The sequence below is a fragment of the Rhizopus delemar genome, genomic scaffold (genome assembly GCF_000149305.1).
Source record: "Rhizopus delemar RA 99-880 supercont3.2 genomic scaffold, whole genome shotgun sequence".
NCBI lineage: Eukaryota > Fungi > Mucoromycota > Mucoromycetes > Mucorales > Rhizopodaceae > Rhizopus > Rhizopus delemar.
In genome coordinates this window covers 2,142,595-2,156,781 of record NW_027137828.1, presented here as the reverse complement: position 1 = coordinate 2,156,781, position 14,187 = coordinate 2,142,595, and the positions used below count along the sequence as shown (strand labels likewise).

At 36.2% G+C, this 14,187-nt stretch overlaps 8 protein-coding genes across 8 annotated transcripts; 6 read left to right on the top strand and 2 right to left on the bottom strand.

Moving 5' to 3' along the window:
• Positions 1-40: 40 nt before the first annotated feature.
• On the top strand, positions 41-4,304 carry RO3G_03057 (uncharacterized protein; the record flags this gene model as incomplete). The annotated part of the gene is made up of 3 exons (XM_067657648.1): positions 41-3,212; positions 3,270-4,225; positions 4,272-4,304. 3 exons carry the CDS (start codon positions 41-43, stop codon positions 4,302-4,304), a joined length of 4,161 nt encoding a protein of 1,386 aa, XP_067513749.1.
• Positions 4,305-4,409: 105 nt separating this feature from the next.
• RO3G_03056 (uncharacterized protein) lies at positions 4,410-5,118 on the bottom strand (the record flags this gene model as incomplete). Its single annotated transcript, XM_067657647.1, has 2 exons — positions 4,410-4,636; positions 4,683-5,118. 2 exons carry the CDS (start codon positions 5,116-5,118, stop codon positions 4,410-4,412), a joined length of 663 nt encoding a protein of 220 aa, XP_067513748.1.
• Positions 5,119-5,834: 716 nt separating this feature from the next.
• Positions 5,835-6,265, top strand: RO3G_03055 (uncharacterized protein; the record flags this gene model as incomplete). Its single annotated transcript, XM_067657646.1, has 2 exons — positions 5,835-5,981; positions 6,035-6,265. 2 exons carry the CDS (start codon positions 5,835-5,837, stop codon positions 6,263-6,265), a joined length of 378 nt encoding a protein of 125 aa, XP_067513747.1.
• A 598-nt stretch (positions 6,266-6,863) lies between these two features.
• On the top strand, positions 6,864-7,209 carry RO3G_03054 (uncharacterized protein; the record flags this gene model as incomplete). The annotated part of the gene is made up of 2 exons (XM_067657645.1): positions 6,864-6,890; positions 6,940-7,209. 2 exons carry the CDS (start codon positions 6,864-6,866, stop codon positions 7,207-7,209), a joined length of 297 nt encoding a protein of 98 aa, XP_067513746.1.
• Positions 7,210-7,303: 94 nt separating this feature from the next.
• RO3G_03053 (uncharacterized protein) lies at positions 7,304-8,105 on the bottom strand (the record flags this gene model as incomplete). The annotated part of the gene is made up of 3 exons (XM_067657644.1): positions 7,304-7,451; positions 7,495-7,642; positions 7,694-8,105. 3 exons carry the CDS (start codon positions 8,103-8,105, stop codon positions 7,304-7,306), a joined length of 708 nt encoding a protein of 235 aa, XP_067513745.1.
• Positions 8,106-9,643: 1,538 nt separating this feature from the next.
• On the top strand, positions 9,644-10,220 carry RO3G_03052 (uncharacterized protein; the record flags this gene model as incomplete). The annotated part of the gene is made up of 3 exons (XM_067657643.1): positions 9,644-9,727; positions 9,792-9,924; positions 10,183-10,220. The coding sequence occupies 3 exons, from the start codon at positions 9,644-9,646 to the stop codon at positions 10,218-10,220; spliced, it is 255 nt and encodes an 84-aa protein (XP_067513744.1).
• Positions 10,221-10,709: 489 nt separating this feature from the next.
• RO3G_03051 (ketol-acid reductoisomerase) lies at positions 10,710-12,162 on the top strand. Its single transcript, XM_067657642.1, has 3 exons — positions 10,710-10,819; positions 10,872-11,310; positions 11,364-12,162. The coding sequence occupies exons 1-3, from the start codon at positions 10,772-10,774 to the stop codon at positions 11,996-11,998; spliced, it is 1,122 nt and encodes a 373-aa protein (XP_067513743.1). The 5' UTR covers positions 10,710-10,771; the 3' UTR covers positions 11,999-12,162.
• A 226-nt stretch (positions 12,163-12,388) lies between these two features.
• RO3G_03050 (uncharacterized protein) lies at positions 12,389-13,876 on the top strand (the record flags this gene model as incomplete). The annotated part of the gene is made up of 4 exons (XM_067657641.1): positions 12,389-12,533; positions 12,712-12,756; positions 12,808-12,958; positions 13,009-13,876. 4 exons carry the CDS (start codon positions 12,389-12,391, stop codon positions 13,874-13,876), a joined length of 1,209 nt encoding a protein of 402 aa, XP_067513742.1.
• Between the last annotated feature and the right edge of the window lie 311 nt (positions 13,877-14,187).

Here is a 14,187-nt window from a genome sequence, read left to right as displayed (position 1 = left end):
ACTTTTTGTGCTGGTATTTTTTTTTTTTCTTTTCTAAAAAATGACAGAAACACCTATTGAGGTATTGAGGGTCGAACAGAGTATAGTTTCTAAAGAGTTGGCTCGGTTTAGACCTTGTGATGTCGAAACTCGTAGTATGTATTGTCGTGAGTGGGCACAATTTGTTTACAAGAAACATTTTGTCTGGAATGCAAAGACTCTAGAGGACGTCAATCGAGAACACCCTGTTTTTGTTAATGCTGGAAGATATCAAATCAGGCTTATTTATGATGAAGACAACCTAGAAGAACAAGACGAATACTTTCAAAAAGAGAAATCAGTCACTCTAATCAAAAAGTTTGAAGAACTATTGGACGCTTCTTCCACCAAGCCTGGTCAAGAGAATTTAATAAATATGATTGCGCAGGCTTGTCGTGAATGGATGACTTTACCTAGTGCCCATTCGGGTTTACCTGATTTATTTCAACCTGTCGAACTCAATTCTTATCCCGATGCCATTCCTCTTGTAGATGACGAGCAAGATCCTTCACAACTTTTGGATCCGTTGATCATTGAACGACAAGCACTTTGTTTACCTTCCGACTGTTTCCACTTGCTCAAAAGCATGACTGGAGACATTATCATTTCTCACACATCACCTACATGCAATCATAGAAAGCCTACTTCCAAAACACCAGCCGATCTCGAAATTGATAGGGCCATTCTTACCGAACACGAACAAGTCGCGGTCAAGAAGGCATTGGATGAATTGTCTACAGCATTAGGACGCGTCTGGAAGCCAATGAATGATTTTCTAGAACGTTTAGAAGAACAGGATAAGACACGTACCAAGTTGATAGGCGCTGGTTGCCAGAGTACCATTGATGAATACTTTACTAGCCAAAAGTATACATCCTTTGTCGATCATTGGGCAACAAAGGAATTGCCAATGTGGAGAAAAAAGAAAGCTTCAGATGAGGAAGTGAAAAGGTTGGATGATCTTGTTCAAGATCACTTTCATCGTTTGGGAGCACTGGCAGATCAGTTCTTGGATGAGTTTGTGACTAGACGTTTTCAAGAGATACGTGACTGGAACACGGGTTTATTAAATATGGTTCAATCCATGATGGATGCTATGGAAGAGCACATGTCGTCTTTGGATCAGGTCGAAAAAAAGAATTCTGCAATGGAAAGCTCATCAGAATCCACTCACGCAAACCTTTTAAATAAGTTGAAAGATCCCAATCGAATTGAGTCTTCGGAAAGCAGAATTACAGCTGAACTTAAGAAGCGTGTGGATGAGTACAAACAAGAAATAGAAGGGCTATTGAAAACCTATCGTGAATCGTCACGTCCTTCCTTATCAAGTCGGATTGATAAATTAAATAACAAGGACTTTAAAAAGAGGATTAAGAAGGTCGAAAGTGGTTATTATGTCATACGACAGCATTTCCGTTATGAAATCACAGAAAACATCTTTCCAGAATCTTTGTTTGGTCGCTTTGTCCTTGTCTGTTTGAGTCCGCTGATGATGAAGGGTGAGGTCATGGAGGTTGTGACGATTAAGGAAGAAGTTCAACGCTTTGTCAAGTCACACAAGGACTTGCTACAAGAACGATGCGCCTTACTTTCTCGATTTGAAGAGGGTGTTCAGACAGGAAGAAAAGAGTTGGCTGGTGTGATTGGCAAGTTGTTGCTCAAGGAAGGTATGCGTATTCAGGGCGAAAGCGTAGCATTGCAGCGTCAAAATAATTTACTCAAGACCTTTGGTGTGGCTCCTATCGAAAGCGAATCATCCGCAAAGAAGAAGAAAAGTAAAAAGAAAAAGAACGGAAATGCCAGTGGCGCGTCTACTCCTTCCCTGCAAGAAGAGCCTATGACCAGCAATAAAGAAAAGCAATCACCTTCTACTCCAGCTGCAGCAATTATTACTAAGAAGCTGGCCGAGACAAAGAAAAAGGCTGCTCAGACGGCTATTGAGCAACCCAACATAAAATCGATTGCTCAAGCTGTGCCTGTGAAGGAAGAACATAAAAAACAGACTATTGCTTCTGATGCTGCTGTTAAGGAGGAGCTAAAGAAACAACCTGCTGCTCAGGTCGCTGCTGTTGTGAAGGAAACAAAGAAACAAGTGACACTGCCTACTGCTACTGAACCAACCAAAAAGAATGGTCCGTCTTTGAAAGAAGAACCAAAGAAAGAACAAGCTTCTTCTTCCGTCAAAGGAACACCTGTACTTAATCAAAAGCCACCTTCTGTTCCAGAGAGCATAAAAAAAGCAGCAGCAGCAGCAAAACCTGTTAACAAGGCATCTCAACCGTCTATCTCTGAACAGCCTATTCAGAAATCGCCATCTGTTCCTAAGCAACCTGTTCTAAAACCACCAACTGTACCAGAAAGCATCAAGAAAGCAGCAGCAGAAAAGCCTTCAAAAAATGACACTCAAATACCCACTATTATAGCTCAAAATGTGATCAAGACGCCTATTCTATCAGAAAGCACTCCGAAACCTAAAACGATGAAGCCTGTGGAATCCAAAGTTAATGATAACGAATGGGCCACTGCAAAATCAAAGAAAGAGAATGATCCTCTTTCTTCTCAAACAGAAATAACAGCAAAGGATAAGGCTGTTGTTGATGATGATATCAAGGGTTGGGCTGATATCGTGGCTTCTATTACTGATGATAGCAGCAAAGAAGAAAAATGGCATGCTCCTGAATTAGTTCCTGAACCAAAAGATACAGCAGTGTCAGATGCCTGGGATAGTGTCAATACGCCAGGCGGTTATCAGCAAGAAAAAGAGCCAAAGACCGTACTTTCTACAAGCACCTATAAGGATGCAGATGGTTGGGGAACTGCACAACCTGCTAGTACTAACACTTGGGGTGATGTACAAGCTACTGTTGCCGAAAATACTTGGGAAAGCACCAAAAAGAACCTGAGTGACTGGGGTAGCAAAGAGGAAACGAATGCAACTGTCAGTGGTTGGAATGAGACAAAGGACACGTGGAATAACATGAAGCAGGATGTCAAGAAGCCTAATCCTGAATGGCGTCGTAAAGATAATGCAAACAGCGAATGGCGTGCGTTTAATAATAGCAGTAGCAATACGGAAAATAAAGCAAAGAGCAGTGAGGAAAACTTGGGTAGTTGGGGTACTATAAGGACGGAAGGATGGGGATCCAACAAGGGAACTAAAAAGGACAATTGGTCTTCTTTAAGAAAAAGCAATGGTAAGTTGATTACAAAGGATGGCTCTTTTCATGACAATTAATTTTATCTATTGTTAGAAAATTTGGGAAGTTGGAGTAACTCTCCTGTTCCTGATGGCTGGGAAAGCAAATCCTCTCGTACCGAAGAAAGTGCATACAACAAGACAGCTGCTAGTGCTGGTTGGGGTAATTCACAAGTACCTTGGGAGAACAACAGTTCAGAGTCTACAACACCAAATAAAGTTGAAAACAACAACACATTATCTGGACCTCCTGGATTTAGCAAGCTTGATTCTTCTTCTGCTACTTCAATGGCGCCACCTGGATTTAATGCGTCTGATTCTTCCTCTACTGTCCCTCAAGCCAATGCTTCTAAACCACCTGGTTTATCTTTCAGTAATGGGCCTATCAACACGATGTCATCTGCTCAGCAAACGTTATCCACACCCACTGATGTATCATCTAGTGCAGGCTTACCCTTTATGAATCAAACATCCTTTATTCCACCTTTAAACAACGCTATTCAATTACAAGAGCCACTTCCACCCAATGTAGATGAATTCGGAAAGGACATGTTATTGCTGATGGTAAAAAACTTACATCGTGAGAATAGCACGTTGATCAATACAGTTTACACCCTACAACAAGACATGGCGATGATGAACAAGAGATATACTGAAGTGATGGCATTGGCGCGCGAAAGAGAAGCACAAACCATTCAGCTGATAGAGACACGTAAACAGACTGAGATAGAGAAAGCGAAAGCCTATGTTATTTCATTAGAATCACATATTAAAGAACTGGAAGAACAAGCAAGACAGATGAACTATCAGGATCGTCCTACAGCCGGGTTTGGAAATCAAGACTTATTTGCTGGCTATCGCGAGGAGATGAGAAGTACACCCAATAATAATAATAATAATAATAATAATAATCAACAAGGAAGAAATAACAATAGAAAGTTATGGTCAAAGACAGCTGTTGTTCGTTGTGGTAATTGTGGAGAGACAGGACATTCTAGTACGGATTGCAAGGTAAACTATATAGATTTTGATTTGAATTGTTTTATTCATACTCTAGTATAGAGCTATTGTCGTTATTGTGGAAGTTTAGAGCATTTATCAGAGTCATGTCCTATGAATTAGATGTAATAAAAAGAAATTTATTTGAATTGCAAGCATGAATAATAAGCAAAGGGATGGAGGGAGGAAGGGGGTATTAAGATACAAGAATTGAAGTATCTTGACGATAAGTTTCAGTTGGTTTTGAACCCAAAAGACTGATATCTTTATGTAAAAGTAATAATTGCTGATTTTGACGCTTTAATGAATCAATTTGCATTTTTAATTGTTTGTTTTCCTCTTCTATAGTATTTAATCTATGCAATATTTTTTCATTCGCTTTCTTTTGATCATCTACTTGTAGTTCAAGTGTATTGATGTATTCTACTTTTATATTAGCACACGCTACACATAAATACTTTTTGATTACCCTTTCTTCTGACACGAAAATTACGTGCTGATATTTTATTTCTTAGCTGTCTTCTCTCTTTTGAACTTAGATTTTTGTTATCGACTGCAGAGTCTCCAACTTGACTTTTTGGTTCACTATTTTTCCTTGAAGGCTTTTCATGATTAAATAATGATTGTGGTGAGACTGTGTTTGTGTTGGGTTCAGGTTGTTGTAGTTGTTGTTCTTTCAAGTCAAGCTGTTTCTTGGCTAACTCAATAAGTTGTTTAATCTGTTCAATCGATGGCATGATTATTTCTTGTTGTTGTTGTTCATAATAACAACAATCGAAAGAGGTGGAGTTAGAAACGATGTCTTGTTCATCCTCTGTTTTTATAAAGATGTTATCACTGTTAACAAGTTCAGTTGGATGATGTGTGTTAACCCAGTCCATGTCAACGATATCTTCAAAATTCATTTTTTTTAAGGAAAAATTAATAACAAAAAGGAAAAGAAAAAAATAAGAAAGGGAAAAAGGGAGGATTGATATGAGAAGGATGGAGTTTTAAAAACAAAGTTTTATAAACACACACACACACACACATTTACCCCTTTATTCTTACAACGCACAAGAATACAGTCAATTCCTCTCTCTCTCTCTCTCTCCTTTATTTCTCTTTTTTATTCTATTCCCCATTCATACAAAATATATCCTTTCTTTTTTTTTATATATATTTTTTTTTTGGTTAAATTCATGCATTCAATAAGGCTACACAAAAATACATGCAAACAAGAATCTTTTCTTTTCTTTTTTTTTTATTACTTTTGTGATTATTATTCACAGAGTAAGAATAGAATAATGACACGTAAAAGAAAATGATGATCAATTATACTTGTTCTTTCGAGATTCTCCAAAAGTGATTGTGTAAAAAAAAAGAAGTTTCAAAGACCGAATAAAGAATAAGAAAACTTTTTTTTTTAATAAAATGGTTTTCATTTGGTTCATTAGTGCAGATGTCCAATCGTATTTTATTACTAGTTGGTTTACCTGGTTCAGGAAAGAGTACGATATCAAAAGAACTTGTTAAATATAAATCAGTAAAGTGAATGTGTGTTTTACGTATATAAACTAATTAGATTAAGAATTGGGAAAGAATAAACCAAGATGATATGGGCTCTAGAAAAGCGTGTGAGATGTATACCAAACGATTCCTTGATAAAGGTTTAAATGTTGTTATTGATCGTTGTAACTTTGATCAGCAGCAAAGAAAGACTTGGATAGATATTGCGTATAAATACAATGTACCTATTGACTGTATTGTGTTGACAACTGCTGAGCAGGTAATAAAATAAGGGCGCATGTTGAAATCAGAATGATAAGATGCAATCTATAGGAATGTGCAGAACGTATTCAATCCAGGGTGAATCATCCAACTGGAGTAGAAGGTGAATCAGGTGTGAATATCTTGAAAAGATTCATGAAAAACTATCGTCCGCCAACGATAGATAATCCCGAGGGACTTGAAAGAATACTTTATTTGGATCCTAGTCCAGAACCTTATTGTACTCCTGAGCGTATTGATTCTATTTTTACCTTATTGAATCAGTGTTCTTTATTAAAATAATAAACTATAGCTTCTATACAATAATAACCACCAGAAAGGATTCATTCTTTTTCATTTTTTTTTTTTTTCCTTGAATAACCATATGGTTTGATCACGTAGAATGTCATGTTAATCGGCGATATAAACCTAAAAGAGGACCAAGTAGCAGAAAAAAACAAAGAAAAAAAAAAAAATAGGATGAAGAATAGACAAAGTATATATCGAACCACAACTCAAGAGTATTAAATCATTTAAAAGAAGGGGTGACTTTTTCAACTTTTAATCAGCAGTTTACTACAACCCATTTCACAAGAAATAGAATTGAAATATGCTTAGTCGTCACTGAATAAATAACAAAGAATGAGTTGCAAGTATAGCACATTGTAGTGAATGAACCATTTTATAATCAACAACCTTCACTATTTTTATCTTCAAGTTTATTATTATTTAAATCACCTTTTTAGTAAAATGTCAAACTGCAGTGTTTGTCAAACCAAAAAAAAAAAAAAAAAAAAAAAAAAAAAAAAAAAAGCTAGCAAGAGACCCATTTAAATCTCTTTTCCATCTTTTCCATCTTTTTTTTTTTTTATTCTTCTTTTTATTATTATTTATTATTAAAATGGGTTGTTGTATGTCTTATGAAAAAGTAAGTTTATAGTTATTATAGCATGTATAAATAATGAATGACTTGTTAGTCTTCAACAATTGAAGTTGTATTAGATGAAAATGGAGTAGCACACAGAGTAGCAGAAGGTGAAGGCACTCATATCATTCGTACTTATCCTGATAAAGAGACAAAGATTGAGAGAAAGCCAAATTCTATCAAATCATCTGAATTATCAAAACCAGAAGCAACTTTTTATCCCAAAAGATCCCTCATGACTACCACAGGGTGTTTCCCAACCAAAAAAGTTCGTCCGGGTGAAGTGATTGATATCAAAAAACTTGAACAAGAAAAGGTGTAAATATGTTTATATAAAAAAAAATCTATTTTTATTGTTGTTGCAAATCAGGGCTTATATTTTTCTATTTAAAAATGTTGCATTGTAACACTAAACTTTAATCTTCAAGATTTCTTCCGGTCATAACGGAAGGAGTTGAGTGGGTGTTTGAATGTAAAGGAATCATTTGGTATTGATTATTTTCTTGATTTTTTGATAATTTATAATAATTATAAGCAATAATACCAATAATAGATACAAATAAACTATGAAAAATGAGTATTATTCACATACAAAAATCAAACTTACCCTAAAAGGTTTTTATGTGTCAATACGTCACCATAAATGATCACAGACAGTGTGATGATGACAATCTCTTTACTAATACCAGCTACACTTAATGTAACTGTATTTGTATTCTTGATTAAAGAAAGCTCTGCTAATGTCATTGCAAATGCTATTTCCATACGTTATTTAATTTATCCCATTTCTTCTTAAATTAATTTACCTAATAAACCACCAATAGACATCAATCCAAGTGATTCTATTACATGAGACAGTGTATCAAAATGTTTTGAATGTTGAAATTGTTCAAATGGACTTTCAAATGTTAAACTGAGTGTTAACATTGTGATAAACATGACTGGACTAAGATAATATAAAGTAGCAATCGGATTATCAATACCCAACTGTTCATGTTGTAACAAGAGTTGTGTCATACTCCATCGAAGTCCAGAAATAATAGAAGCTGTCAAGACCAGACTGAATCCGATACCATCAAATTTTGTCTCTCCCTCTACTGTCAACACAACACCAGTGACCATGATGACTATGATCACGATCAACAAAAACCTTGGCTTTTCAAAACCAAACAAGAATGAAAAGATAAGAACCCAGATAGGTGTACTTGATTTGACCATTGTATAAAAAGAGAGTGTAATATATACAAGTGAAGCATTCGAACAACATATCTCTATGGCTGCTGCTATACCACAAGGTACCTTTATCATATTATTTAATTTATCCTTAAATCATCTCAACACTTACCACTTTAAATAAATAATCTAAACTAGACATTGTCCTCGTTGACCTATTCCATCGATCACCTCCAAACCACATCATCATACTCGTAATCATAAAATGTAAACCAGCATGAATTGAACTGACCAGCAAAGGAAAATTAAAATTGAATCGATCTCTACCCATCAGGTTTTTGTTATAGAGTGAAAGTGAAGTCGAAAAAAAGTACCAAAGCAAGATAAACGATAGATTCTTTATCGTATTTTCATGTCGTGTTAGCACATGTTGACCTTTGACATCACTCTTGGGATTAGCAATATGAATAGATACTGCTTTTTCAATAGGTGACGTAAGAAAAGGGGATCTCAAAGGTGATCTGTCTATTGTACTGAGATGAATCGTAGGCAGTGAACCTCTTCGGCTGTGTGTCTTGTTTCTTGGAGTGACTGGGTGTGTTGTGATTGACTGTGTTCGGTAATGTGCCGTATGTCGGGTATTGCTTGTAGAAGGTGGATGAGATCGAGAGGCTAAAAAAGGTGTACCATCTTCTTTAATCTCTAAATCTATAGTCATCTCTTTGCTTTAAAAAATAAAAAGGAGAACGGAGAGAGAGAGAGGGAAAAATGAAGGCGGTGATGGTTCATTTTTCATTAAAACTCAGTACAGACATTTTCGCACGTCTTTTTTATTAATCCAATTAAAGAAATCGCATTCGATTTGGATGATGATCATCATAAACTATGCTTACTTGTACTGATTGAATAGATACTCTTCACTGACAGATCAATGTTCAATCCTACTTGCTTTTTTTTTTTTTCTTTTTTTTTTTTTTTTAGAAAAAACTTTCTTGGTTGCACCATTTGTATTTGCTTACCATTCATTAAAGATTTGCATAAAATAAGAAAAAGAATGTTTGAGGATATTGAAAGACTTGTTCATCTCATCTAGAGCTTTGATAGACATTGTACTGAATGTATAAGGTATATCAAGTAAAAAAATATGAAGTCAATACTATGATCCTTGTCATTCAATCTCACTTTTTACTTGGTAAGACAAGAGTTCACTCTCACCATTTGCTCTTTTTTTTTGAAAATGGGTTCTCAGGAACAATCTGAGCAGCAAAAGATATTCAATCTCAGGAAGGTACTTGCACTGGGATGATTTCCTATTCTAGTAAATAAATAAAGGTCCCTTTTCTCTCATTGTCTTTTACTGTCTTTTCTCAAAGCGATAATATATTAAATCATGAATTAGCAATCTTGTGTTGATGATAACCTTATTGGGACTGGAAACGTATCTGAGGCTGGTGGTATTTAGGCTGCTTCTGCTGGTTTCTAGGTAACTTTATTCCAAACGCTTTTTGTTTATTCTCAAAAGACAAATAGAGCCGAGCCCTTTTGAGATTAGAGCTATTGTTGATGCATTTGCTAATCCAAATATGGCAGCTGTTAATGGTATTCGCGTTGAAGGCAATACATATTTTGTAATTAAAGTTGAAGGACGCTTCATTTATGGTAGAAAAGTAAAAAGACTGTAAAATGAAAAGAAAAAGAGAAAGACTCAACTTAATTTCTCGGTCAATAAAGATAACTGATAGTGTCTGTATCGTCAAGACTATGAAAACATTTTTGATTTGTGTTTTTAAAGAAGGTATTCAACCTGATAACTGTGCCAAGACTGTAGAAGCATTAGGCGATCATTTAATTCTCAATAGGCTATGTAAGTTGTATTGGTTTTTACAAACCATTTACGCAACGGATTATTATTTTTATAAAAGTGCTCAAAAATCAGATGCGAAAATGGTTTATAAAAAAAAAAAAAAAGTTGGTATTTCCTAAGTAATAGTAAGAAAATCTTGCAACAGTTTTTGTCTAATTTTTTTTTTTTTTGATTTACATGATGAATGAATAAAGAAGATGATACAAATAGTCTGTGGAAATATAAAAAAAAGTGTTTGAAGGAAATCATTTTGTTTAGATGAAATTAAAAGAGTGACTGACGATGATCAAGTATAGTTGAATTCTACAAGAAGATGAGTATAAAGGATGATTTTTAATGGATTCAATTCAAAAGTTTATTTATTAAATTTAGTGCAAGTCTTTTGAATGATTGCACAAGAAGGCAAGTAAGACTGGGTTTATTGATAGGATTTTTCAAATAAATAAAAGATGGATTCAACACCAAATAAGAATGACAGCAAGTCTGTCATCAGCAGAACCAATGAATGTTTTAATATTAAAATAAGGTTGATTCAATTTTAATTCCAGTGACGAATGATGAACCAGTGCGAAACTTGATACCTTCTGTGATAAATGACTCACACCAATCAGAGTCAACTATGGACAGTATGCATTGATGAAAGATAAGAAATGATTAGATTTGATTGGATGATTTTTTACATTAAAGATTACACTTTCTTTTTTGCCTCTCAGAAAACTATATATTTTCCAAACAATCTTTTCAACTTCTTTTTCTCTTTCTTTCATAATCTAAAACTATGGCTTCTCGTCTCTTTGCCACCGCTCTTCGTACTGCCACTCGTGCTTCTCGTCCTTCAATCAGATCCATGTCCGTGATGGCCATGAGACGTGCTCCTACTGCTGTCAAGCCAATGGTAAAAAGAAAAAAGATAAATAGATCCAACAATGATTGACCGGTTTGAATAGATGACAACTCAAATTCGTGGTTTAAAGACTTTGGATTTCGGTGGAACTCAAGAAACTGTCTATGAACGTTCTGATGTTCCCAAAGAAAAGCTACTCGAAACCTTCAAGGATGACACCATCGCCGTTCTCGGTTACGGTCCTCAAGGCCGTGGTCAAGCATTGAACTTGCGTGATAACGGTGTGAATGTGATCATCGGTCAACGTGAAGGCAAGACTTACCAACAAGCTATTGATGAAGGTTGGGTTCCCGGCAAGAACTTGTTTCCTGTGCTTGATGCTGTCGACAAAGGTACTGTTGTCATGAACCTCTTGTCCGATGCCTATCAAAAGGAAATCTGGCCTCAAATGAAGCCCTTGATTACGCCTGGAAAGACCCTTTACTTTTCTCATGGTTTCTCTATTGTCTACAAGGATCAAACTAACATTGTTCCTCCTGAAGGTAAGAAAAAAAAGAGTGAGTGAGGGTGAGACAGAGACTGATGAGCTATTTAGGTGTCGATGTTGTTCTTGTTGCACCCAAGGGTTCCGGTTTCACAGTCCGTCGTCTCTTCCAAGAAGGTCGTGGTATCAACTCTTCCTTTGCTGTCTACCAAGATGCCAGTGGTAAGGCCAAGGAAAGAACTGTTGCCTTGGGTATCGGTATCGGTTCCGGTTACATGTACGAAACCACCTTTGAAAAGGAAGTCTACTCTGACTTGTTTGGTGAACGTGGTGTTTTGATGGGTGCCATTCAAGGTTTATTCCAAGCTCAATACGAAGTTTTGCGTGCCAATGGTCACTCTCCTTCTGAAGCCTTTAACGAAACTGTCGAAGAAGCTACTCAATCTCTTTATCCTTTGATCGGTGAACGTGGTATGGACTGGATGTACTCCAACTGTTCTACAACTGCCATGCGTGGTGCTCTCGACTGGTGGAAGCCCTTCCACGATGCTTCCAAGCCTGTCTTTGAACAACTCTACCAATCCGTTCGTGATGGTTCAGAAACCGCTCGTTCTCTTGACCGTAACTCTCAACCTGATTACCGTGAAAAATTGGAAGAAGAACTCCGTGAAATTCGTGAGTCTGAAATCTGGAGAACTGGTAAAACTGTTCGTCAACTTAGACCTGAAAATGTTGGCAAGAACTAAGTTTATCAAATCTTTGTGTATAAAAAAAAAATTCAATACAAGAAATATAGATTATTTCCCCTCTTTCATCCCCCCTTTTTTTCCTTTCCTTTTTATTGAAAAAAAAAAAAAAAGATTTCTTTTGTAAAAATAAAATAAAAAAAAAGAACCATTTATCTGAATATAAATTCCTTTTTTTTTTTGGTGCTTTTCTTTTTTATGGATAATATTACTCGACGTACACGTCGTATTGGATTAAGAACACGTTCACGGAGAATCAACCAGTTGCAAGGTTTACTTCTTGCTGCTGCCACTCTTACTTTAATTTATCTTTTATTTTCAACAAAAACAACAACAACAAAAAAGAAACAAGCAACATTAAATGACCAACCTGTTTATGAACGTCATAACATGTCATGCTCAGCCACCTTCTGTAACCCTTCTAACCGTTGTTCGACTTGGTTGCCTAACCAACCTTACGGCTGGGCTGATCTCTCTCATTCGGGTATCTTTCGAGACTTGGCTACAGTTCATGTCGAATTGGGTTGTGAATTGAGTATAAAGATAGAAAACGAAGCGAGTGAGTGGGTCAAGATGCCTGTGGGAGAAACAAACTGTGTGGAGCATAAGATAGATTGCAGAGATTTAGTAGCGGTAGACTTGAAAGGTTAGGTTAAAAAGTAAATATCGAATGATGATCTTTAAGCTCATATTAAACTGAATTTTATTATCAGCTAATATCTTTATATTGGCTTCACAACTTAAAGAAAGGATGAATGGTAAAATGAGGAACAAGGGTTGAAATAGGATAAAGAACTGACGTTGATTAGATAAAGAAGAAGAAATAAGCCTTGTTCATTATGGAAAAGAGAGCGTGAATAAAGATATTGATGTGACATTGATCAGTCAATTTTCAGTCAATCGATTAAAGAGCTTTATTCAAGTAATAGAAGCTTGGCAAGGACCGATCTCTATAGCCATGTAAATAAAAAAGATAGCCATGAAAAAGAAAAGCTTAGTTTATTATATAGTTATCTCACTCAACCTGATGATATTGACGAGTTGATTCAATTCTTAAAGATACCAAAGAACCTGGAAATCTATTCTGCACTGACAATCACACTCGTCAAACCCAACTATGGCCATCAAGAGCACTTGGCTTATCCTATCAACCATTTACGTAACATAGCCATCACTGAATCATCCACCGAGTTCATCTTTGTTACAGATGCAGACTTTGTACCTTCAAGTAATCTCTATACGTTCATTCGATCTCGACTTGTACCTTATGTCATCTATCAATCGGGTAAATTACAACCTACTGCCTGGGTTATACCCTGCTTTGCCATCCACGAGGCTTATGCACAGCTACCGATTCCCAACACTTACAACGAATTACGTAAATTGGTCGGTCAGGGAGTGGCCTACATCACTGACCCTGGGGCAGGTCATGGACCGACCCTAGCAACCGAGATTGCTATGGTTCGACCCCTTTTGATGGGAAATCCTTTGGCCTATGAAGTCTGCTATGAATCTCAGTGGGAACCCTATTATGTTCTGCATCGATCAGCTCCTCTTTATGATGTAAGATTTAGAAATCAAGGTGGTGATAAACAATCGCATGCACTGCAACTCAATGCGGAAAAGTATCGATTCATGGTACTTCGAGAGGTCTTTATGGTACACAAAGACCATCAATCGACGATGAGTTGGCCAGCAGGTGGATTTGAAAAGAGTCAAAAGGCGGTCAAACAGTGGAATTATTTTGAAGAATTTATGAATGAGATAAGGATGATTTATGGCAGGAATCCGAGATGGCCTCATGGATGCAGCGCTGTTGCTATCGGATGGCAAGAACAAAGAAGAGACATATTGGGATTGGCAGCCGGTGCTGTTTAATTGTTTATTAAATCTCAATCTTTTTGGCATGCATATCCTGCTGTCCGAGATCACCTAGATTCCACTATGATTATAATATGAGATATAGACTGTAGACAGACGAATAAAAACTTACATTGTCTTCGATAGTTGCAAGTAAAGAGTAATGATCATATTGCTTGTCATTATACTTTTTGTTCGTTGAAGGATGAAAATCAGGACCGAATAAGATGGTGAATACCTTATTATCAGTCGTTGAACCATCATCTTCATCAAAAGTGATAACAAATAACGTATTCTTATTAAATGCTTTTTGATGGATTCTACTTTTA